At 52.5% G+C, this 25010-nt stretch overlaps 1 protein-coding gene across 2 annotated transcripts in view; it reads left to right on the top strand.

Annotated features, from left to right (window-relative positions):
• Positions 1 to 25010, top strand: part of HIVEP3 (HIVEP zinc finger 3) — a 129766-nt gene that overhangs the window by 63376 nt on the left and 41380 nt on the right. For both annotated transcript variants that reach the window (XM_060089630.1, XM_060089629.1), the window contains exons 3-4: positions 7464 to 13067; positions 16929 to 17074. In XM_060089630.1, coding sequence (XP_059945613.1) covers positions 7995 to 13067; positions 16929 to 17074 — 5219 coding nt within the window. In that variant the 5' untranslated portion in view covers positions 7464 to 7994. The remainder of the gene's footprint in view (positions 1 to 7463; positions 13068 to 16928; positions 17075 to 25010) is intronic.

Here is a 25010-nt window from a genome sequence, read left to right as displayed (position 1 = left end):
TCTCCAGACCACTCAAACTTTCTCCTTATCAGCAATAGGCTGTTTCGCTTTCTTATTCGTGTTTTCACTGCAGTAGCTCTTTTAATTTCCTTCAAGAACTTTTCCTTTGCAGTCACAGCTTGGCTAACTCTTTGGCACAAGAGGCCTAGCTTTTGACCTATCTCAGCTTTCAACATGCCTTCCTCACTAAGCTTAATCGTTTCTACCTTTTGATTTAAAGTGAGAGACGTGTGACTATTCCTGTCAGTTGAACACTTAAGAGGCCACTGTAGGGCTATTCATTGGCCTAATTTCAACATTGTTGTTGTCTCAGGGAATAAGGAGGCCCCAAAAGAGGGAGAGAGACGGTGAATGGCCTGTTGGGACAGTCAGAAAGAACACACAGAACTTTGATCCATTAAGTCTGCCATCTTATACGGGCATGGTTCATGGAGCCACAAAACAATTGCAGTAGTAACATCGAAGATCACTGATCACAGGGACTTCCCTGGTGGCGCAGTGGTTGGGAGTCTGCCTGCTGATGCAGGGGATGCGGGTTCGTGCCCCGGTCCGGGGGGATCCCACGTGCCATGGAGCGGCTGGGCCTGTGAGCTGTGGCCACTGGGCCTGCGTGTCCAGAGCCTGTGCTCCGCAGCGGGAGAGGCCACAGCAGTGAGAGGCCCGCGTACCGCAAAAAAAAAAAAAAAAAAAAAAAAAAAAAAAGATCACTGATCACAGATCATCATAACAAGTGTAATAATAATAGTAAAGGTTTGAAATATTATGAGAACTACCAAAATGTGACACATAGACAGGAAGTGTTGGAAATGGTGTTGGAAAAATGGCACTGATAGACTTGCTCGATGCAGGGTTGCCACAAACCTTCAATTTGTAAAAAATGCAGTCTGCAAAGTGCAGTAAAGCGAAGCACAGTTAAATGAGTTATGCCTGTACTTTCTATACGTGATAATCACATTGAGTGCTCACAACGGTCTGCGGCCTAAAAGCAGCAGAGCCAGGATTGGCATCCAGGCCAGTGCTCTTTCCACAAGGCCAGGGCAGCCCCTCAAACAGAAAGACTTCCCCCGGTAACAGTGATGGCCATTATTTCTTGACTGTTTACTACATTCCAGGAGGTACTATACTAAGCGTTGCTTATGAAATAACTCAATTTAAACCACATGTGGTACTTTTATTGTCCCCATTTTATAGGTAGGGAGACTGAGGCTTAGAGAGGTTCCCAAAATTTCCAGTTAGGAGGTGGAGAAGCCAGGGTTCAAACACAAGCTGAGTTGCAAAGCTGCCTTTGGGGTCTCATGCTGTGTTGCCATGTGTGTGGGCTTGGTGACTGGACACCTGCCCCTTTCCAAGAGCCCATCATGTCCTTTAGGCCTGGACCCCGGTTCGTGTTGCTGCATTTCCCTGTATCCCAATGTTCCCAGGCCTGGGCTCTGTCAAGCTCTTATTAGACTCCCCAGGACTAATATTGCACTGCAACTGTCTGTGTGAGTTAGTGTGTTTGTTTGACTGCTCTAAAAGGGACCGAGTAGATGGGGCTTAAGACGAGCTAGACGGTGTCGTTCTCTCATGGGGGCAGGTGACTTTGCTTCATGCCGTCCCTTGAGGTCAGGTTCCCTTCCATGTGGTCAGAGGTGGCTCACCACCACCACTACTTCCATGTCCCTTCCTGAGAAAATGTGGATGTGGAGGGCAGACACCTTTCTTTCTGGCCATGACCTACGAGATACATCTGTTGGCCAGAACTAGTTGCAAGGGAAGCTGGTAGATACAGTCCAACTGGGTGACCACAGATCCAGCTGATACTCCGGGGCTTCAATTACAAAAAGAAAGGGGAGCGGCTAGTGGGAGACATTTTCAGTCTCTGCCACATTCCCCATTCCCAGCCAGAGCCCCACCATTGGCCTTGGCCACTCTCTGTCCAGACTTCCTTCGGTGACTCTCTGACAGCCCCTTCCGTTAGTCTCCAGACCCACATCTTCACACTCACCCTCTCTTGCCACCAACTGAGCCCCCAGCCACTTTTACTTTTCTTTGCAGCAAAAGAATTCTGCCCCGTCTTGTACACACACACACACACACACACACACACACAGTGTCACACACAGAGATTCTCAGAAGGGGGACTGGTTTTGGTGTTGGGTCCTTAAATAAAAGCACTTACTGTTTGCCTCCTGTCCAGCCTGTGGCCTTCTGTGCTGGGTTTCAGCTTCTGAAAATAAGGGGAAGACTTGCTTTCCTGGTGTTTTTAACATCAGTATGTTTTATTATTTATGGTCAATAAAATTTTGACCAGATTTTGGCATATTGGGGTACATGCATGCATGTATATGTGTAACTAAATTATAAGAACTTTATGCCCCAAGTCTGGGGCAGATTGACCTAATAGCCCCTGGACATCAGGCTCCTGTCCCTGTCTTGCCTCAGTCTTCTCTAACTTGGCTGGTGACCCAAGCTCCCTGGTCTAGAGCCCATGCAGATTCAAGTTGGCCCCCTGCCAGGACTGGTGGAATTGACCACCTGACAGAGCCCACCTCCCATCTCCCCTTTGGTAGAGCCCCTGGGAGTCCACTCTGGGCCATGGCCACATTATCCCTGCACCTTGGATACGAAAGTGGTTTCCAGTTTGGTTTCAGAGCTTCAGGCCCCCTTGCCTCGGCCCTGTTGGCTCTTCCCTCACTTCCCACTCCCCTGAGGCCTTTGTGACTCCAGCCCCAGCACCCTGCTCTCTTCCTTGTTGGGCTGTCTTAATAGCTAGACTTATGGAAGCTTCCAGAAGTGGGAGCCAAGTTGTCTGATACGCTAGCCAACTGGATCTTGAAACTCAGGTTCTCTTCATGGTCCTAAGCTGGCTTCTAAGCCAGAGATCTGAAGGCTGTGGCCTCAGGGGCAGACAATGTGGACCCCGTAGCCACTCTGCCACCATCAGCAGAGGACATCCATCCTCCCTCTGGCCTGAGGCTCAGGCCCCTGTTGGCCCAGCTTCTGGGCCCTGTCAAGAAAACCCTCTACCTCTGACCTCATGTCACTGGTGACTTTTACAGGTGTGCTCACCAGTTCTCTGCAGAGGCAGCTTTTTCTTCTGTTACTTCAAGTTTATATTAAAACTTGACACATACCTTCAGAAGCACAGAAGATAGAAAAGAGCCATTTTCTTAGTGTCACTTGGTCACAGTGATTGGAAACAGTCCTTCTAAAGGGATTAAAGAGTTAAGTAAACAAGTGATGATGCCAGTGTGAGCTGGAATCCGTTCCAAGGCTGAAGCCTTCTTAGCCCTCATAGGGTTGCCCCAGTCCTCCTGCCACCTCCCATTGCCCCTCGTATTAAGGACCCCTGGCCTGTCATGAGGTGTGGAGCAGGGCAGCAGAGAGCACTGGCCCAGGAGCCCGAGGACCTGTGTGGCCTGAAATAGTCATTGCCCCCTGCAGCTCAGGTGCCCTCTATGCAGAATGAAGGGGTGGACCTTTCGGCTCTCGGGCCTCACTGACCCACTCCTTCTGGGTCGCCGATGGTGCTGACATGTCCTGGATGCTCCTGCCCCAGAGGGTGCTGGCAGGAGGGCCCTCTTGGGAAGAGCACTGAGCCCGGCTCACAGGTGCAGCCTGGATGCTGACCCCAGGCAGGTGGTGCTGGCCCAGTGAGTCACCTGAGGACACAATACTCACCTGTCTCCCTCATCCACCCCACCCCTCCTACCTGGCCTGGGAATCTCCAAACCCCAGCCTCTGGGCACTTCCCCACCTGCCCCTGGAGAGCCTGTGGCTCGGTGAAGGGAAAACCACAGGACTCGACGACGTAGAGTCCTCCTCCTTGGCCAACTGACCCTCACCCAGACTGATCATTCACCACCCAGTCATGTGGAGGGTCACTTCCATCCACTGGAAGAAGCAAAGCTTACCACTAGCTAGTATTTTGGGGGTGCTTTGAGATCCTTGCATGAAAGGGTCACTAGGAATAGTAGGTAGAGTCAACCTTTTATTATCTATACAGAGCACCCAGGGGCCTCCCCCTCCACCCCTCCTACAGGTACAGCCAAGCCCAGGAGTTGCAGACCAGTCCGGAACACAGTTCTCCATCTACACTGCAGATGCTGGCTGCCTCGTCTGACTTTTCTATGACTCAGCACTTCTGCCCACATTAGCTTGGATAAATGAGGCCGGGGGGTAACGCCACCAGGATGGACTCCCCAACCTCGGTCTGCTCCCCATTTCTCCTGTCCAGCAGCCACAGTGAGGTTAGGATGTACGTTGAAAGGCCCCCTTGATTGTTAAGCCTCTGGACACCCACTGATGCTCATTGCCAGGGATACAGCCACATCCTGTGGGGCCAAGCTGGTGCCTCCATCGAACAGGGAGCCACAGACTGCAGTGCCCATTGTGCCACAGTGGTCCTAGGGGGCATTTATTCACTGAGGTGGAGATGAGCCCTGGCCAGAGGGTGGGAGGCAGACGGTGGTCTGCCTCAGCTACCATCACTGCAATTTTTAGGGGAAATCACATCATCCTTCTAGGCTTCAGTTTCCCCATATGTCAAGTGAGGGGATGAGACTAGACAACCAGTCTCTAGGAATCCACAGGAGACCATGGTGTCATTTCAGTCCTCACAGCAAAGACCAAAAGTTTGTACCAGACCCCCAGAGATGGTACTTTCGCCTGGTTTGGGTCACAAGGTAAATATTGACTGTAAGGGTAACCATTTGTTCTGATTTGCCTGGGACAGCGCTGGTCTTTTGCTTTTGCTCCTCCATAATTATTAACGGTACCTCTTTCACTCTCAAAAGTGTCCTAGTTTGGGGCTTCCCTGGTGGCGCAGTGGTTGAGAGTCCGCTTGCCGATTCGGGGGACACGGGTTCGTGCCCCGGTCCGGGAAGGTCCCACATGCCGCAGAGTGGCTGGGCCTGTGAGCCATGGCCGCTGAGCCTGTGCGTCCGGAACCTGTGCTGCGCAACGGGAGAGGCCACAACAGTGAGAGGCCCGCGTACCACAAAAAAAAAAAAAAAAAAAGTGGCCTAGTTTGGATGATATCTTACATGGCCACCCTATTGACAGTAATATGATGAAATGAGATTTCCCTGCTTTGGGAGGATGCTCTCTGCCTGAGTCAAAGGAGGGCTTTGACTGCTCAAAGAAGAGCCTTGGAGGGATGTCATTTGAAGACATAGGTGATTTTATGCATCATTCACTGCCCCTGTCTGAAGTACCACATGAAAAAGTTCTTTTCAATCAATCCTCTGCTTCCTGCAAGGAACTTATATATTTCTTCCTCTCTGGATATAAAGACTTTGTAATGGCATATTTCTCTTTTCTCCTTGACTGCCAGGAAGCTCAGATATAAGTGTATAGCTGAACTATAGAAGCACCGTAAGCCGTTATGATTGTTATACCAATATTCTTTCCATCCCACCAATCCTGACCTCCTGCCTTATTTACATTTTCCTTTGTTCTGATTTGTTATTCTTTTTTTTTTTTTCTTTTTGCGGTACGCGGGCCTCTCACTGCTGTGGCCTCTCCCGTTGCGGAGCACAGGCTCCGGACACGCAGGCTCAGCGGCCATGGGTCACGGGCCCAGCCGCTCCGCGGCATGCGGGATCTTCCCGGACCGGGGCACGAACCCATGTCCCCTGCATCGGCAGGCGGACTCTCAACCACTGCGCCACCAGGGAAGCCCAAAGCATTTATTTTTTTTCTTTGCGGTACGCGGGCCCCTCACTGTTGTGGCCTCTCCCGTTGCGGAGCACAGGCTCTGGACGCGCAGGCTCAGCAGCCATGGCTCATGGGCCTAGCCGCTCCGCGGCATGCGGGATCTTCCCGGACCGGGGCACAAACCCATGTCCCCTGCATCGGCAGGCGGACTCTCAACCACTGCGCCATGAGGGAAGCCCTGTTATTCTTATTTACAACTTTCTTATATTTATTTATAGCTTGTCATTCTTTAAAAAATATTTATTAAATTTTGTTATAGTTACATTGAAGTCTCTATAGAACCAAGATGGAAAGAAACAAAAAAGGAATAAATTTATAGAATATAATTTTTAGTTAGTTCTTGAACTACCTGCCCTTCCATGGCATGTTACTATGTCCGAGGTCCTGCCATTTGAGCGAAAATTATTTGAGTCTTTCAGACTTGTTAACTTTCTGAGCACTCTGTGAAAGTAGAAGAAGGAAACTTTTCAACACTGCATCAGCAAACACCCAATGAAAATAAAGGTGAGGTCATGAAGGGAGCCTGAGGTCAGGATGCCAGGGGCAGAGCAAGCCTGCAGGAAAGGGAAGAAGGCTGCAGAGACACGGTCACCCCCCAGACCCTCACCCAGGGGACAGACACCTGCAAGGTGACGGAGGAAGAGAATCTGGCTGTGGGGAGCCTGAGTTCAAGTGCTGGCCCTGCCTCTTAGGAACATAGAACCTTAGCAGGCCACCCTCCCTCTGCAGTCCTTAGTTTTGTCCACTGGAAAGTAAGGTGGCTGGCGAGACAAAGTTCACAGTGACTTCCAGCTTTGAAATTCTCACCATGCTCCTGGGGAGAATGGCTCTGCAATGCCCTTGGAGCCCAGGAAGCCTAGGCTGCCCGACTTTTGGCTGGCCCTGGCAGGGCACACACACTTGGGGCTCTGCTCTGATCAGCTTTGCCTCTCAGTTTGGCAAGGACCCCCATTCTGAACTACTTCCAGGGTATCCCTGGGGCACTGACTGGACAAGGAAAGCTTGAATACCTGGAGGAAACTTCCAGAATGACCGTCCAGGTATTGCTTGGCAGATCTGGTGGTCATGCTGTGTTAGACTGTGAGCTCCCACAGGCTGGGGCAGTGGTTTTAGCTTTTCTATGAAACACTGGTTTGGGAGGTGGGTTAGCAAGGGTTAGCAAAGCCATGAAGGATGCCCTTCCTGGACACCCTCAGAAGCCAGGGCCAGAGAGAAATACTAACCCGAGAACAGTCCCCCTCTTAGAAAGCTTATCTCCAAATAACCCACCGGCCCCAACTCTTGCACCAGCCACGGGACTGGCCGGGGTTCATCCTACAGCATCCACATCCATTTCCATGTTGGACCCCACCACAGCCCGAGATGCAGTTGAGGCAGGAATTGCTGTTATCCCATTTCATAGATGAGGCAACTGAGGCTTAGGGAGCTGAAACCCACTTGGAGTCACTCTCTGAGCAGAGACCAGAGCCCAAGCCTCCCATCGCTAAGTGCCCTGAGGTTCCCAGAGCCCACCCTGCCTCCTGCTCCCAGCGCTCCACACAGCCACAGTCCTCAGAACCACAGTGGGCATCCCTGGGAATGCGGACAAGGGAAGCACCAGCAGTGCTTCAGTGCACAGAGCCTGGAGCTCTGCGTTCGGGTCGGGTCTCCCTGGTTAACCTGTAGGGATCTCACCAGGTCGGAGCTGCCCGAGCTGTGGATAAGTCGCAGTAACTCTCTCTTCTCTTCTCTTCTATTTCTGTGTGTGTGCTCTTGTCAAGTAGAAGAGCGTGAATTCCCCTCCGCGGCCGTTCATCTCCAACACGGGACAAAAGGGGAGAAGAGGCGGGACGGAGCTGCCCGCGGCGTCCAGCGTGGCTTCTCTCGTGCGGGGACCAGGGATGCCTGGGCCATGCACACAGCCGTCTCCAGCCGTCAACGGTTCACGTAGCACACAGGGGACTTGTGGGGGGCCACTTGCCACTGCCAACTGAAACAATACAATGGCAACACTGACATCCTTCATGACGTTTCCACGACAGACATTCAGGCAGAAAGTGCTGGCGCGTTTTCTGTCTGCAAAGTAGAGGGCCATGCCTCACGGACGTGAATAGTCTGGGCCCTGATGACCTGCTCTGAGTCCACTAGCACCCAGTGACACTTGCAAAAAAACTCCCAAAACCATCTTGGGTTTGGCTTCCATAGCTCTTGACCAATGTGGCCCAAGCCAGACGCCTCCTTGGGACGCTTGGATTATTCGTAAATGCGGCCTGCCCCGACCTTCCCTGAATAGCATCTGAAGTCCCGTGGAGGTCATGGATCCTGAACAAAGTGTCAAGGGCACCAAGAAGGCTGAGGGAAGTCCCCGGAAGCGGCTGACCAAAGGAGAGGCCATTCAGACCAGTGTCTCATCCAGCGCCCCGTACCCAGGCAGCAGCACGGCTGCCACCCAAGAGGGCCCCTTCCAAGAGCTCCTAGCCCCACAGCCCTTCCCAGGCTCCTCATCGGTTCTTAGGGAAGGCTCTCAGGAGAAAACAGGCCAGCCGCAGAATCCCCCCAAGAGGTCCTCCATCGAAGCCTCGGTCCACATCTCGCAGATTCCGCAGCACCCTCTGACACCAGCATTCATGTCGCCCGGCAAACCCGAGCATCTCCTGGAGGGGTCCACGTGGCAGCTGGTTGACCCCATGAGACCCGGACCCTCAGGCTCTTTTGTGAGCCCTGGGCTCCATCCTCAGAGCCAGCTCCTCCCTTCCCATGCTTCCATCATTCCTCCCGAGGACCTGCCTGGCATCCCCAAAGTCTTTGTGCCCCGTCCGTCGCAGGTCTCCTTGAAGCCCACAGAAGAGTCACACAAGAAGGAGAGGAAACCACAGAAGCCGGGCAAGTACATATGCCAATACTGCAGCCGCCCCTGTGCCAAGCCCAGTGTGCTCCAGAAACACATCCGCTCGCACACAGGTGAGAGGCCCTACCCCTGTGGCCCCTGCGGCTTCTCCTTCAAGACCAAGAGTAACCTCTACAAGCACAGGAAGTCCCATGCCCACCGCATCAAAGCCGGCCTGGCCTCGGGAATGGGCGGAGAGATGTACCCCCCAGGGCTGGAGATGGAGAGGATCCCTGGGGAAGAGTTTGAGGAACCCACTGAGGGGGAAAGCACAGATTCGGAAGAGGAAACGGGCGGCACGTCCACTCACCCCGCAGAGCTGTCGCCGAGGCCCAAGCACCCCCTCCTGTCCAGCGGTTTGTACAGCTCTGGGAGCCAGGGTTCCAGCCACGAACGCTGTTCCTTGTCCCAGTCCAGCTCAGCCCCGTCGCTCGAGGACCCTGCTCCCTTTGCAGAAGCCTCATCCGAACACCCCCTGAGCCATAAACCCGAAGACACCCACACGATAAAGCAGAAGCTGGCCCTCCGCTTGAGCGAGAGGAAGAAGGTGATCGACGAGCAGGCGTTCCTGAGCCCGGGCAGCAAAGGGAGCACTGAATCTGGGTATTTCTCACGCTCCGAGAGCGCCGAGCAGCAGGTCAGCCCCCCAAACACCAACGCCAGGTCCTATGCCGAGATCATCTTCGGTAAGTGCGGGCGGATCGGGCAGCGGACTGCCATGCTGACGGCCACCTCCACGCAGCCCCTCTTGCCCCTGCCCACCGAAGACAAGCCCAGCCTGGTGCCTCTGTCTGTGCCCCGGACGCAGGTGATCGAGCACATCACCAAGCTCATCACCATCAATGAGGCCGTGGTGGACACCAGCGAGATAGACAGCGTGAAGCCCAGGAGGAGCTCCCTGTCACGGCGGAGCAGCATGGAGTCGCCCAAATCCAGCCTCTACCGGGAGCCCCTGTCCTCCCACAGCGAGAAAACGAAGCCCGAACAATCACTGCTGAGCCTCCAGCACCCGCCCAGCACCACCCCCCCTGTGCCTCTGCTGAGAAGCCACTCAATGCCTTCTGCCACCTGCACCCTCAGTACCCCCCCACACACCTTCCGAGGCAGCTACTCCTTCGACGACCACGTCGCCGACTCGGAAGCCCTGAGCCGCAGCAGTCAACTGTTTACCTCCCACCCCCGGATGCTCAAGCGTCAGCCGGCCATCGAACTACCTTTGGGCGGGGAGTACAGTTCTGAGGAGGCGGGGCCGAGCAGCAGCAAAGAGGCAGCCTCCAAACCCGCAGATGAACCGGAACCCAGGGAAAGCGACCTCACCAAAAAGACCAAGAAGGGTTTGAAAACAAAAGGGGTGATCTATGAATGTAACATATGTGGTGCTCGGTACAAGAAAAGGGACAACTACGAAGCGCATAAAAAGTACTACTGCTCGGAGCTTCAGATGGCAAAGCCAGTCACCGCAGGTGCTCACGCGTCTCCGGAAGCCGAAAAGAGCCAGGCAGAGCACGAGCCCTGGTCCCAGATGATGCATTACAAACTGGGGACCACCTTGGAGCTCACTCCACTGAGGAAGAGGAGGAAAGAGAAGAGCCTCGGAGACGAGGAGGAGCCTCCCGCCTTTGAGTCCACAGAGAGTCAGTTCAGCAGCCCCGGGCCATCGGAGGCTGCTCGGAACCTTCCCTTGGAATCCACCAAGTCACCAGCAGAGCCGAGTAAGTCAGTGCCCTCCCTGGAGGGATCCGCCAGCTTCCAGCCAAGGACTCCCAAGCCAGGGTCCAGTTCAGAATCAGGGAAGGAGAGGAGAACCACGTCCAAAGAAATTTCTGTCATCCAGCACACCAGCTCCTTTGAGAAATCCGACTCTCTGGAGCAGCCCAGCGGCTTGGAAGGGGAAGACAGGTCTGCGGCCCCGTTCTCATCGCCCCCGCCCACCCCGCATGGACGCTCGGCTCACTCCCTGCAGCCCAGGTTGGTCCGTCAGCCCAACATTCAGGTTCCCGAGATCCTGGTGACCGAGGAGCCCAACCGTCCAGACACAGAGCCGGAGCCGCCCCCTAAGGAGCCCGAGAAGACGGAGGAGTTCCAGTGGCCCCAGCGCAGCCAGACACTTGCCCAGCTCCCAGCAGAGAAGCTGCCACCCAAGAAGAAGAGACTGCGCCTGGCAGAGATGGCCCAGTCATCTGGGGAGTCCAGCTTTGAGTCCTCCATGCCTCTGTCTCGCAGCCCGAGCCAGGAGAGCAGTGTCTCTCTGAGCGGGTCCAGCCGCTCCGCCTCCTTCGAGAGGGATGACCACGGAAAAGCTGAGGCTGCCGGGCCCTCGTCCGACACACGCTCCAAACCCTTGGGCACCCACATGCTAACTGTCCCCAGCCACCACCCGCACACCCGTGAGATGCGGAGGTCAGCCTCAGAGCAGAGCCCCAATGTTTCCCACTCCACTCATATGACCGAGACACGCAGCAAATCCTTCGACTACGGCAGCTTGTCCTTGACAGGCCCTTCTGCACCAGCCCCAACAGCTCCAGCGGCCCCAGCAGCCTCAGCAGCCCCAGCAGAGAGAAGAAAATGCTTTTTGGTGAGACAGGCCTCTCTGAGCAGGCCTCCCGAAACTGAGCCAGAGGCCACCCACAAGGGAAGACAGGAGAGTGAGGAACCAAAGCCCTCATCCAGTAAATCTTCAGCCAAAAGCCCATTGCCCCCGATTTCCTCTGCGGCCACCTCACACAGCGGGCACCCGGGAGGCAAGAGCCAGGTGCAGGACAGACCCGCGCTGGGAGCCACTCCACCCTACACAGAAGCACTGCAGGTGTTCCCCCACCCCGTTGCTCAGCTCCCCTTGCAGGAGAAGCCGTACCTGCCCCCGCCCGTCTCCCTTTTCTCCTTCCAGCACCTCCTACAGCATGAGCCAGGGCAGTCTTCAGAGTTCTTCTCCACCCAGGCCATGTCCAGCCTGCTCTCCACACCGTACTCCATGCCCCCGCTTCCTCCCTCCTTATTTCAAGCCCCCCCACTTCCTCTCCAACCGACTGTTCTGCACCCAGGCCAGTTCCACCTCCCCCAGCTCATGCCTCACCCAGCCAACATCCCCTTCCGGCAGCCCCCTTCATTTCTCCCCATGCCTTACCCTGCCTCCTCAGCACTTTCTTCTGGGTTTTTCCTGCCTCTTCAATCCCAGTTTGCCCTTCAGCTCCCTGGTGATGTGGAAAGCCATGTACCCCAGATCAAAACTAGCCTGGCCACACTGGCAACAGGAACCCCTGGCCTCTCCCCCAGCACAGAGTACAGCAGTGACATCCAGCTGCCCCCCGTGGCTCTCCCATCCAGCTGCTCAGCACCCACGTCAGCCCCTCCGCTGGCCCTGCCTGCCTGTCCAGACACCATGGTGTCTCTGGTTGTGCCTGTCCGCATCCAGACCAACATGCCATCCTATGGGAGCGCCATGTACACCACTCTTTCCCAGATCCTGGTCACCCAGTCCCAGGGCAGCTCAGCAACTGTGGCTCTTCCCAAGTTTGAGGAGCCCTCATGCAAGGGGACGACTGTGTGTGGGGCAGATGTGTACGAGGTTGGGCCCAGACCGGCTGGGGTAAGTGAAGAGCAAAGCAGAGGTTTCCTGACTCCATACCTGAGAGTGCCTGTGACATTACCTGAAAGAAAAGGCACTTCCCTGTCATCAGAGAGTGTCTTGAGCCTGGAGGGGAGTTCATCAACAGTTGGGGGAAGCAAACGTGTCCTTTCACCAGCTGGCAGCCTTGAACTTACCATGGAAACCCAGCAGCAAAAAAGAGTAAAGGAAGAGGAGGCTTCCAAGGCAGATGAAAAACTCGAGCTGGTGAAACCGTGCAGTGTGGTGCTTAGCAGCACCGAGGATAGCAGGAGACTAGAGAAGTCCCACTTGGGCAGCCAGGGCCAGGGCAGGAGGGAAGTAGAAACACTGTCCAGCCTGTCCTCAGATCCATCCGACCCAAAGGAAACTCCTCCCCTTCCTCAGCCCTCATTGCCCCGTGTGACAACCCCGGGCTCAGAGGCTTTGAAGGAATATGCCCAGCCGTCTGGTAAACCTCACCGAAGAGGGTTGCTCCCACTGAGTGTGAAGAAAGAAGATTCCAAGGAACAACCTGACCTCCCTCCACTGGCACCTCTCAGCTCACAGCCTCTGTCAGAAACGTCCCCCAGGCCAGCCAAGTTGCAAGAAGGTACGGACTCAAAGAAGGTACTGCAGTTCCCCAGCCTCCACACGACCACTAATGTCAGTTGGTGCTATTTAAACTACATTAAGCCAAATCACATCCAGCATGCAGATAGGAGGTCCTCTGTTTACGCTGGTTGGTGCATAAGTTTGTACAACCCCAACCTTCCGGGGGTTTCCACTAAAGCTGCTTTGTCCCTCCTGAGGTCTAAGCAGAAGGTGAGCAAAGAGACATACACCATGGCCACAGCTCCGCATCCTGAGACAGGAAGGCTTGTGCCATCCAGCTCCCGCAAGCCCCGCATGACAGAGGTGAGTTCAGCCTTGTTTTTCTTCTCCCCACTGATGTTAAAAGTCTTTGCTGAGCTTTTAAAGCCACGTTCTCCTCAAGTTCCATTTGCAAAGTGAGAGCCAACTGAGTGGGCAGATTTCCTCTCTATCAGCTGTGACTGATCACCTTATTTATTGGGTTTCTTTGTCAGTGTCCCTTATATCATTGGACGAGATACATTTCAATAAAGTGGGCTTTAAAGTGATCCACTTTCCCATTTAGCTTCTGTTGAAAAATCAAAGACACAATCTCAGCCAAAAGACAGATGGAAAACTGCCACTCCAACATACAGTTCTCCTTTGTCTGGTTAGTCTTTTCCTATTCTTCACATCTACTATTTCTGTTCTCTGGTGCCACTTGAAATCTTCCCATTGTCAGAGAGTCTAGAATTTGACACAAATGACTCCTGAAATATTCTTTCTTTCTTTTCTGTGAATAGGAGAGCAAATAGAGCTTGGCTGCAGTATCCCTCTTTACCAGTAGGTGGCAATGTCACAGCTTGACTCATCTATGCTGGTGGTAGTGCACAGCCCCGGCTAAGGGCTCATGTTTACTCCTCCATTGCCTCTGACTTGAGGCTGCATCAGGAGGCATAAAATGAACTGATCCCTGCAAGTTCAGGAAGATTGACATTTGATAATTCCAAGTTTGCTTAAGACCGTGACACCTCCATATCCTGACAAGGCCAGCATAAGGATTTAGGCCATGATGTGCTATGCTGACTTGATATTTGTGGAATAACAATTGGTCTTATTGGTTGAGTAGCCTCACTGTGCCAGGCATTGCTCTGTGCCCTTGAATCCAGTTGATACTCATCTCCACCTGTGAGGGAGCAGTATCATCTTCATTCTGTAGATGAGGGAACTGAGTGTCAGAAGGTGAGAGAGGTCCAGGTCACAGGATAAATATTTGGCACACCCAGAATTTGAACCCAAACCTGTCTGACTCCAGAGAGTCTATTTTTCTTCTTTCAATTATTTGAGGAAAGAAAACCTTAAAAGTGACTGCAAGTTTAGAGATGTTCATTAGTGTGTCTTCAGACCAGATTCTTTGACCAAATAAGTCCCCTAAATTCCTATTGTAGATAAATGAACAAAACTATGTTCGATGACTTCTCCTATATTTGTATCCTGCTCTTTTATTGAGTGACTTTTGTGCATTGAATTTATCCTTAGCTCTACTGGATATTCTTCACCAAACTGGTTCCCAAATTTATTCTCTAAATATCCTTGTCAGTCTACAGACATCCTTAAATGAGGTTTCCACTTTTGCCATAAACATCATGACAGATTTTCTCTCCAGTGTCTCTTACTGGCTATGGCTACTCCCAAGATGCTGTTGAAATTATATTCACACTTAGAACTTATAGCGCACTTACTATGTACCAGGTACTGTGCTCAGTGTTACTTTTATCCTCACAACCACCTTGACAGGGTTCTATATCACTATATGATTGATAAAGAGACCAAAGCATAAAGAAGTCAGGTAACTTGCACAAGGCCCCCCACACAGTAAATATCCCGGATTCAAAACTAGATCTCACTCCAAATTTCTTTTGGATGCTCAGGACTCCTCCTCTGCTTTAATGATTGAACACTGAAAGGTGGTTTAAGAAAAACAAAGAGTTAATTTGGCTTAACTGGGTTTGACAATCATTTGTTCAAAATGCTGCTTTCCTAAAATGAGCTGAACCATGCACACTTTTTCCTGGAATATTCCATTTGATTCACTGGCATGTTTCCTACCAGAAGCTCACCAGTCTGGTCCATTAGTGTAACTGCATGGCCCACTGATTGATGCCTTTCTATAATTACACTTCTCTCTGGTCTCTACTTGCATATGTCCAGTGACTGGGCACTCACCACCTCTTAGTACAGCCCAGCCCATCTTGGGACAGTGCTTTAAGAAAGTTCCCTATTATACTGAGCTGACATTTGTCATCCCATAGCTTCCATTCCCTGTTAGTAGCTCTGAAAAGGCCCTTTGGGCTATATCAGCATTTCAAAGCTCTTCCTAACCATCTTTGTGCAGGTCTAGGCCACCCAATCAGGTTTGAGTTTGGTCACGTACATTTTTTTTCAATTTTAAGCCCTGGAGAAACCCAAGCTTATACAAGAGTTCACTTTGCAGCCACATTTCATCCCCCAGGTTTCTCCTTCCTTTTTTCTCTTTGGGGATCATTTTGACAACCACATGCACTATTGCAAAGAGATTAAGAGCAAGGGCTTCAGTGCCAAGTTGCCCGAATTTGAATCCCACTATCTCATTTACTAACTGACCTTGAGCCAATTACTTAACCTCTCTGCACCTTGGTTTCCTCATCTATAAAATAGAGACAATAATAATACTTGGCTCATAGGACTGTAGAGGTAGTTAAATGAGTTAAAATATGCAAAGTGTGTTTAAAACAGTGGTTGGCACATTGGCACTTGATCATCATTATCTGCAGTTATTCACATTATTATCATTAAAAGCTAAAGTGGATCCCTGGTCCCCTGCTCAATTCCAACAGTGTTTCCTGGTAGAGTGGCTCCTGTCACCAAAACCAGCCTCCTCTAGCTTGGCCCTGACCTCACAGCTGGTTGTGAGACAGAAGTCATTCATCAGCCTGGGGGAAGCCTCTTGGTCCTTCCATGGATGGCCCAGATGGCAGGCTGAGATGGAAGTGAAAACAGCATGCTCTGGAAATCCCTGGATATTGCATAAAATCACCTGCCTTCTGCCAAAGCAGCAGTCCATAGCTTCACTTGGTTTCCACTCCCCATCTCCAATTCCGAAGAGATTTTTTTTTGGTGGGGGGGTCACTGAGTCATAGAAATTGACCCTGGAATGAATCTCCAAGATGGTCTAATCCCCTCAGACTCTGAGGCCCAGAGAGGTGAAGTAATTCACCCAAGGGTGGCTCAGCATGCAGTGGCCTATGTGGTGCTAGAACTCAGATTCCCTGATTCCCAACCAGCTACCTTTCTGCTCAGCCCCAGCCCATCCTGGTAGGGGCAGGTGTGGTGACTGGCACAGGGACTTCTGTCCTTAGATTGTCCCAGCACCGGGAGACAGGGTTGCTCCTCCTGTCAGCTGTCAGCAGTGCAGTTCCTTGTGACCTTAATGACAGTGGCATGAAGTAGGATAAGAATCTCACTGCTGGCCCCAGCCCCCAGCCCAGCATCGCTGCTCCCTATTAAAGGGTGCACCCACCCCTGCCACCATCAGAGGATCTAGGGGACATGTTATCCAGCCAGCTCTCACCACCGAGGCCCTTATCTCTTGAAGAGAACAGGTTCCCTGAGATGCACGCCCGCCAGGCCCATGCCCATCAGTGGGCGGCACAGCTTCTCTGTGTCTGGCTCGGGAGCGAGGGACTGTGGGGGGTGCTATTGGTCAGGGCCTTCAGGAGACCTGCGTTCTGCTCCCAGCAATGCCCTTAACTTGCTGTGTGACCTTGACTTTCTCATCTATAAAAGAGAATTGGGCTGGTTAATCTCCAAAGGTGGAGCCTTCATTTATGTATTCAGCCTTCCTCAAATGCCTTCTCTGAGGCTGGTGTGACCGAGGACACCAAGATGAGGACCTGTCCCCAGAAGCCCCTAGACTAGTGTGAAAAAGAGAGCAAACGCAGCTCTCATGGGAAGGCCTGGTCTTCCCCTGAAAAAGACCTGGTCAGAGTCCCAGTTCTGACTTCACCTCTCTGAGGATCTGTTTCCCTCCTTCTGTAAAGTGGGGCTAACAGCACCTCTTCACTGGGTAGAGGGAAGATGAAGTGTAGGTGTGTGATGCCATCAAAGGCATCATTCCATGACCACCTGTTAACCAGCCATGATTTTGTCGTTCCTGCGGTGGGCCAGGTTCGCCTCCCTTCGCTGGTTTCCCCGGAAGGCCAGAAAGAGATAGCTAGAGTGGAGAAGGAAGAGGAGAAGCGAGGGAAGCCGGAGGAGGACGCTCCTGCCTCCAAGAGAGGGGAGCCGGCGAGGATCAAAATCTTCGAAGGAGGGTAAGAATCACCTTTGGTTTGCAATGTCTGCTTCCCATGAAGTAAGAGCTCGCGCCCGCCCGAGAGCTGGGGGAGGTGTCATCTGTGTTCAGAGGTGGTGAGCATCTCAACGGGCAGGGCTGTGCCCACAGGAGCCCTGGGCTTCCAGCCTTCCAGGAGGTGCCATCTTTGTGGGACTCGCTGACCACCTCTGTTAAGGAGTGCGGGCTCCTTGGTTGGGGGTGGGGTATGCCAGGTATGTGCTGGGGACTGGAGCCGCCTGGGTCTTCCCCCAGCCCCTCTTTCCTCACATGCTGTCTGGGTTCCTAGACCCCGCATTGGGATTGATAGTGATTCTCCCAGGTCCTTTCCGGACTGCTGTTAACCTTGGTGTATGTTCCCCAAAAGTCACCTCTGTCCTGCCTAAGCAGCCACCATGGCAGGCCTGATGTCCCACAGGGGGACTCGGGATCTGCTGACAAGGCTGTTTACAGGGCTGATAGCGCACTGCACATACCAGCTGTGTACACCGGTCTCTGTTCTGACTGGCCGGAGTCCAGGACTCGTCGGTTGGTAAATATTTAGAATAACACCCCTGGTTTTTCACCGTTGGTGCTTTGTCTTTGTAAACCTAATGATAGAAACATCTCAGAACTCTCAACTGTGGGGCTCCCCGGGCTCCAGCAGGCTGTCTGGTTTCAGACCTGCTTTGTGGAAGTGTTGTGCAAGCTGTGTTCTTTGTGACCACGTGTGTGCTTCTTGGGACGTGGGTGTCTGTACGCAGGTCCCGTGGTGTCTGTCTCAGGGTCCTGTGTCTGTGTCCCCAGTGTGATCAATGCAGCCCTCGTCCTGCCCAGTCCTGAGGGATAACAGCACGGAGGAAAACCTACCTCCCAAGGAGGATGGTCCCCATGAGCCCCAGCCAACGCGGAATGTTATGGGACCTACGATCCTCCAGCACCTGCAGGTGCCTCACTCACAAGGTCAAAGTGGGAGGTGCTGGATTCCTCTGTGGCGCTGGGAGAGCAGACACTACCCAGCTCCCCAAGGCCACCAGTGGGCATCCTCCGGTGGCACTCACCAGCAGGGGCTCTCAGGAGAGGGAGTGTTTGGAAACTGAACTTGGGGGTTTGGGTCGTCATAGTGACAGGGAGGGGGTCAGGGAGGGCAGACATCCTGCAGTGGCAGGGACACGTCCCCCGGGGGGAGAAATATCCTTTTCAGAGTTCCAGGAACTGATCCACTGAGAAACACTAGACCAGAGGTTTTTCTAAATATCTGCCCTCTTTCCATCTGGGGACTGACGGGTATCCTCTTCTGCTACTTGGTTAGAGCGCCCCCGTGTGTCTCTGTGTTCTCACATCATTGGGGTCCTCCAAAGGCCACATAAGACTTCATCCTGGGATTGGTGCATGGGTCACAGCCTTCTCCCAGCAGTTTCAAGGACCATCTGTGGGGCCCCAGGGGGTGGCTGAGTGTTAGCGGCCATGAAGGAGGGGGTTTGTTTCTGCCCTGAGAGGCAACTGTCCCCCCCCAGACTGGAGATCTGGTTCCAGGCGGCTCCCTGCTGCCCTCATTTGCCCCCAGGAAGCCTGAGCCCCCGAAAGGGCAGTTGGCAGGAGCCTCTCCCCACCGCAGTTAGTTTACAGCTTCAGCCACCGGAGTCTCTGCCACACGGTCTACCTTCAGCTGAAAGGTGAAGGCCACACCTGAGTCCCCTTGTCCTCTTCCTACAGCCTAGGCAGGGGTCCTCACTGTAACCTACCCCCACCGTCCCACCCAGGTCATCATTTAATCCTAGCTGCTCTGTTCAGAATCTCCCTCTCTTCCCAGGTCCAGCATCCCTGCCCCCGAGCAGCTCTCCCACTTACCTGTTCCACTCAGACAATCCCCTCACCTCTCCAGCTCTGCTTCCCATCTGTAAAAGAGGATAATTACATACTTCGTGGATTGTCAGGGAATCCTGTTGCTGCCCCGTGTAAAGGCTGCAGTTCATGGTGCTGACAAATGGGCATCGGAGCATTTTTTCACTATTGCGTCCATCGCTTTTATCCCCTCCAGGATAATCTCACTCTGTCTGTCAGCTGCGAAGAACATCATCCTCACTGTCTCTACTTGTCACATCTAATTTGAGCACTTTGGTGGGGGGGGGTTATGTAATGCCGCCGGTCAGGTCATCTTCTCCTGCAGCCCCGCCGTCCCATCTGGGCCCCCTCTGTACCTCCCACCTTCCCTTCTGGTGACCCCTCAACATTTACAGCTCTCTTGGGGCTGGTGTCACCCCCAGGAGCATTTGCAAATGTGGGCATGAGAGTTTGGGTTGTCACAGAACTGCGGGCACCTCTGGCATTTCATGGACAGGGCTGGGTATGTGACCATCCTATCACCAACCACAGAACCACTTGTCCCACCCAAAATGCCAAGGGTGCCCCCACCCAGAAACACTGAATAGACCCTTCAGGCAGACCCACCTGAGGTCATCAGGACTTTGCCTTAGGCCCATTCCTTCCCTCCTTCCTTCCTTCCTTCCTTCTTTCCTCCCTCCCTCCCCTCCCCACTCCCTCCCTCCCTCCCCTCCCCCTCCCTCCCTTCCCTTTTTTTCTTTCTTTCTTTTGTGTTTTTTTTTTAACACAGCAAGTATTTGTACTTCACTCCAATACCTGTTTGACAAGGGTCTGCAATGGGGTTCTGTTCCTGGGAGTCACTCAGAGATCCAGGCCAGCCAAGGCCGAGAGGGTAATATGGGACAGTGGTGCCTTGTGCACTGACTCTTCAGGCTTCCACCCAGAAGCTTCTGCTCCCATCTCATCTGCCAGAGCAAACCGCAGGCCTCACCCAGGTCCCTGAGAGGGGGGGAAGCACAGCCCTTCCATGCACAGGGGAGGACCAGGGCTCTTTGGTAGATAGCACTGACTACTCCAGAGGATTACCATACATCTGCAACTTGTTGTTTCTACTCAGTGGTGTTCTGAGATGTAGTCAGGTTGATCCATATAGATCTAATTCATGACCATGAGTCAAGAGACCAGACAGCAAGAATAGATGCTGGATGAGTCCAAGAGGCAGGAGTCTTCTCATCACTAGTCTCCTTACTATTCTTCTTGACGTCCAACCCAGCAGTTGATCAATCGCTCAGTCCATCCAGGAGGAGCTATTTATTCAGTGCCTTATGGGTGCTCTGTGTCAGAAGATGCCCAGAGCCAAGGGGGTAAACTGTGGTTCTCCTCTCAAGGAGCTTGGTTCAGGTGCAGCACAAGGCCCGGTGCTGAGGTGTGGACCCCCAATATTGAGATGCTCACAGCAGGCAAGGACTCCCAAGGCTGGAGTAGCCAGAGATGGCTTCCTGGAGGGGGAGGGCTAGGCCTGGAGGGTGCATGAGACTGGGACAGGCAGAGAGGAAAGGTGGGTCGGTCGGCAGTCTGGGTATAATGGTGACTCATGCACCTGGTCAGTCGGACTGGTTTCTTCTGACCTTGAGTGGTCTCCCTGGTCGCTGTCATCCACCTCCTTGGCTTCAAACCTCACTGTGCCAAGGACACTAAATCTGAGTCTCCAGCTAGGACCTCACTCCTGAACTATAGACCATTGCTTCTGATGCCTCCCAGGCACCTCTGCCTGGGAGACTAGGGCGCCTCGAACTCAGCATGAGTTGGACCAAGCCCTCCAATTGCCACCAACGACATCTCCTTCCACATCCAGAGCCCAGATGATGTGCCCAGCCCTTCACACTCAAAACCTTAGTGTCATCTTGGACACCTTCTTCTCCCCCAACCCTCCCCCTTCCAATTAGTCCCCAAAGTCTGGTGTCCACACCTAGTGGTCCATGACTCAGAGGTGGTCTCTCTGCACTCCCTGTACCATGGCTCTTACCCCCTGTCTCCAGGCCCCCATGTTGGTGCTATTGGCTGTCCTTGATCATGGTTCTGCCTTTGTCACACCTCTGCTCCAGAGCCTTCTGTGGCCGCCTTACCTGCCTGATCTGGTTGAAACTCAGGCTGGTCTTCCCGGCCCCACAGTCTCACTCACCCCTGTTGTGCTTCACCTTCTGTGCCTGCTGGGCTCTGCCCATTGCCAAATCCTAGCCACCTCCAAAGGGCAGTACTCAGCCCTCTCCTCTAACTAACCTCTCAGATCCCTCCATACTCCCTAGTTCTCTGCGTTACTTCTGGAATAACAGTGGTACTGAAATCCATTCCTGTCTCCCCTGCAAGTCCCCTCTTGGCTTTGGTCCTAGGGCCATGCTTTGTCCACACTATGCATCCGTTCCTATTTACCGCATTGATTTCCGGCACACAGCCCCTGCCCTGCATTCCCCATCCCTTCCACACCCGAACAGTCTGCATCTTCCAGGCAGCCTCCGGAGATGCCCATCAAGAGCATGTTGACTTTCTCACCCAGCATCCCTGCATTTGCCTCGGTTGTTTTAGAAGGGCTCCTTTGTTACAAGAACGTTGACTTTACACCTACAAAGTTATACGGTTCATTGAGGGTAATGCCTGTGTTGTCCTAACTCAAGTTCACTTGTTGCAAGGAAAGCTGAGAGCTCAGCCCAAAGGGCTGGTGTGGAAGAAGAGGCTAGAATTGATAGGAACTACCTGGATGCCAAAAGTGGTCATCCAGGCCCAGCTGGGGTGGGGGGGGGTCGGTGCTTAGGCCTGAAGGGAATGATGAGATCAGAGGGTGAAACCATGGAGGTCAGGCCCAGCTGGGGTGGGGAGTCCTCAGAAAGGTGGCTGTTGTCAAGGGGTAAGGGGTAGGGTGGGTTTAGAGGGGCAGCCCAGCCTCAGCTTGGAACTGGAATACAGGGCGGGGGACAGAAGCCCAGGTGTGGGCTGAGCCAGTGAGTGTGGGTATGGTGACTCACAGGCATGGGGCTGTCCAAGGCTGCCTCCCAAGCCCTTCAGGCCTTCAGCAGAAGGCATCCACGCCAGACCCTGCCACGGCCAATGGCAGGACTCAGCCACTGAGGGAGGACCATCTGTGCTCCTGTCCAAGGGTACTGACTCCCATCTCTTCCCAGCTCCCCAGTACCGCCCAATACATCCCTCCAGCCACTGCCTCTCTCCTAGCCCATTCAGTTCAGTACATCCAAACTTAAAGTTTCCCACCTTAAAAACATTCCTTTGACTAAAGGGCTTATTCGCCAGATTTTTCTGTTTTCCTCAAAAGGAAAACTCCGGAAAGTGATGACTGTACTTGCTCATGTCTCATCTCTCCTCCCATCCTCTCTCAGACTCATGCCAGCGGGGCGCTGGACTCATCACACCTCAAAAGCTGCACTTATCAAGGTCAACAGTGACCTCCAGCGCTGAAGAATTCCGTGGTCAGTTTTCATTTCTCTTCATTTCTGACATGCAGCATTTGACACAGGTGACCCCTCCACCCTCCTCGAAACACTTTGTCTCCTGGTTTCCAGGCGGCCATCTTTCTTGACCCTCCTCTTCTTTGCCAGCAGCACTTTCTCGTCATCTTTGGTGATTTCCCACCATCTCCTGATCTCTAAACATTAGGGCCCCCAGGGCTCAGCCCCTGGGCGTCCCCTTTTCTCTGTGTAAACTCACTCCCAAGGTGGCTCTGTGTACCATCTATAGGCTGATGACTCCCAGACTTGCATTTCCCGCCGGACTTCTCCCCGGAGCTCTGTGTCAGGTCTCAGCCATCTGTGTGATGGTCACCTGGGCGTCCAATGAACTCATCCTTAGAACACAGCACAGCAGATGCTGAAGAACCACTGTGACTCCTGGGGCTCTTGGTATATTTGTTAAAGAAATTATTTTGAAAGTTTGCTTAATTTGGTACAGTTCCACTTGAAGGAGTTATATTTTTAACAGGTGTGCTTTTCTATCTCATGTATTTTCATTTCTAATAGCTGAATTTATTTTTATTGAGGTCTAAGAGTTTATGCAGTATATCCACATGTTGTTTATTGTGTACCTATATTTTTAAAAGCAAGCACGCATGCGCACGCATATGTGTGTGTGTATTTATGAAATAGTAGCTTGGAGAGGATCATTTTAATTTTTAAAAATTTAAAGTTTGTTTGCTAATAATTTTTCACAAACCCATTTCTTCTTGGACTTTGAAACCTAAAAGTACAGCATATTTTCTATCCTAAATTTCTAAATTTCTACTCTGTGTAGCCCCATCTTAGTGTGAACTCCAGGTTAAGGATGCTGTTGAATTATGCTTTTGGGAATATTTGTTACCTCTATATTTATTGGGGAACAAATTGATTAAACTATAAATTAAATACATAATAATAAGTCGGAGGTTTTTGGATAGGTATAAAGAATAAACTCCGCAGTAAACCACTCTAAAAATCCAAACTGGAACAAAAAAAGCTTGCTCCCGAAGTGTTCATAACGTAAAGGTTGTGAAATGTAAACATAGGCAGAGAAACTGTGTGCATTTGCTCATTCGCTGAATGTCTTTTTGAAAGTTTTTTGAGTGGCCAAAGAAAAAAAGATATACTTTGAAAGAAGGAAGCAAAATCACTTGTTCAGACTCTACACAGGCAGCTTCATTTTTCCTGTCTTCAGGCCCCAAACGGTTCGGTCTCACCTCCATTAACAAATCCTGTCAACTCACCCTGTAAAACCATACCCAGAATCTGCCCATTTTTCCCACCTCCTGGGTCAAACCACTGCCAAGATTCATCTGGTTTGTCACAGTGTCCTGCTGTAATCTCCTGCTTCCACCCTTACCCACTACAGTGTATTCTTAACCCGGCAACCAGAATGATCCTGTTTAACACCAGCAGACCCTGTCACTCCCACTCTGCACCCTCCACAGCCCACAAGTGGCCTGCGTGTGCTGGCCCCAGGTCCTCCCTGACCTCTGCCTACCCCTCTACCCCTTGCTTCCTGTGCTCCAGCCAAGGATCTCTTTGTCAGACATGCTTCTGCCTCAGGGCCTTTGCACTTGCTGTGCCCTCTGCCTTGAACACTTTTTTTTAATAAATTTATTTATTTTATTTATTTATTTTTGACTGCATTGGGTCTTCGTTGCTGCACACGGGCTTTCTCTAGTTGGGGCTAGCGGGGACTACTCTTCTCCGCAGTGTGCGGGCTTCTCATTGTGGTGGCTTCTCTTGTTGTGGAGCATGGGCTCTAGGCACGTGGGCTTCAGTAGTTGTGGCACGTGGGCTCAGTAGTTGTGGCTCGTGGGCTCTAGAGTGCAGGCTCAGTAGCTGTGGCGTACGGGCTTAGTTGCTCCGTGGCATGTGGGATCTTCTCGGACCAGGGCTCGAACCTGTGTCCCCTGCATTGGCAGGCGGATTCTTAACCACTGCGCCACCAGGGAAGCCTCTACCTTGAACACTTTTTCCAGGGTCCCGCAGCTCCTTCACTTCCTTCACTCACACTTTGGTGAAGCCTTCCCAGGCCACCCTCCCACACGTACCCTCCTCGAGCATTTCTTATCCCCCTTCCCTTCCCTGCTTTATTTTTCCCCAGAAAGTCACTAGTTTGTTTCTGTTTCCTCCCCCAGAATGTACACCCTGTGAGAGGACAGGAATTGTGCTTTATTCATTGCTGTATCCCCAGTGCTGAAAATGGTGCCTAGCAGTGCCTAGCTAGAGAATGTTTATTAAATGAAGGAATCTCCCTTTAACTGAGACTTCAGGTGAGGGGCTGGATCCCTGACCTCAGCAGCTCTCAGAATCTGTGACAGGGTGGATGCTCTGGGTCTCAGGAAGGAGCAAGGACACAGAATCAGGGCCAAACCAAGCCAGACAGGACCAACCCACCAACCTGGAGTCAGGCTTGGTCTGGGAAGGTGAAGTCAGGTGGCCTCGGCTATGGGGAAAGTACATGGGGCTGGGAGCCAAGGTCGTTTGCTTGCTGACCTGCCTTCAAGTGTTACAGGTAAAAATGAAACGTTCCGAAAAGGACCGGCTCATGGGCTGCCAGCTCCTAGGCCAGTGCCTGCTCTGAGCAGATCCCTTGTGTCTTGGGGG

Source organism: Mesoplodon densirostris, chromosome 2 (genome assembly GCF_025265405.1).
Source record: "Mesoplodon densirostris isolate mMesDen1 chromosome 2, mMesDen1 primary haplotype, whole genome shotgun sequence".
In the NCBI taxonomy this organism is placed as follows: Eukaryota; Metazoa; Chordata; class Mammalia; order Artiodactyla; family Ziphiidae; genus Mesoplodon; species Mesoplodon densirostris.
This window is presented reverse-complemented; position numbering and strand designations above follow the sequence as displayed.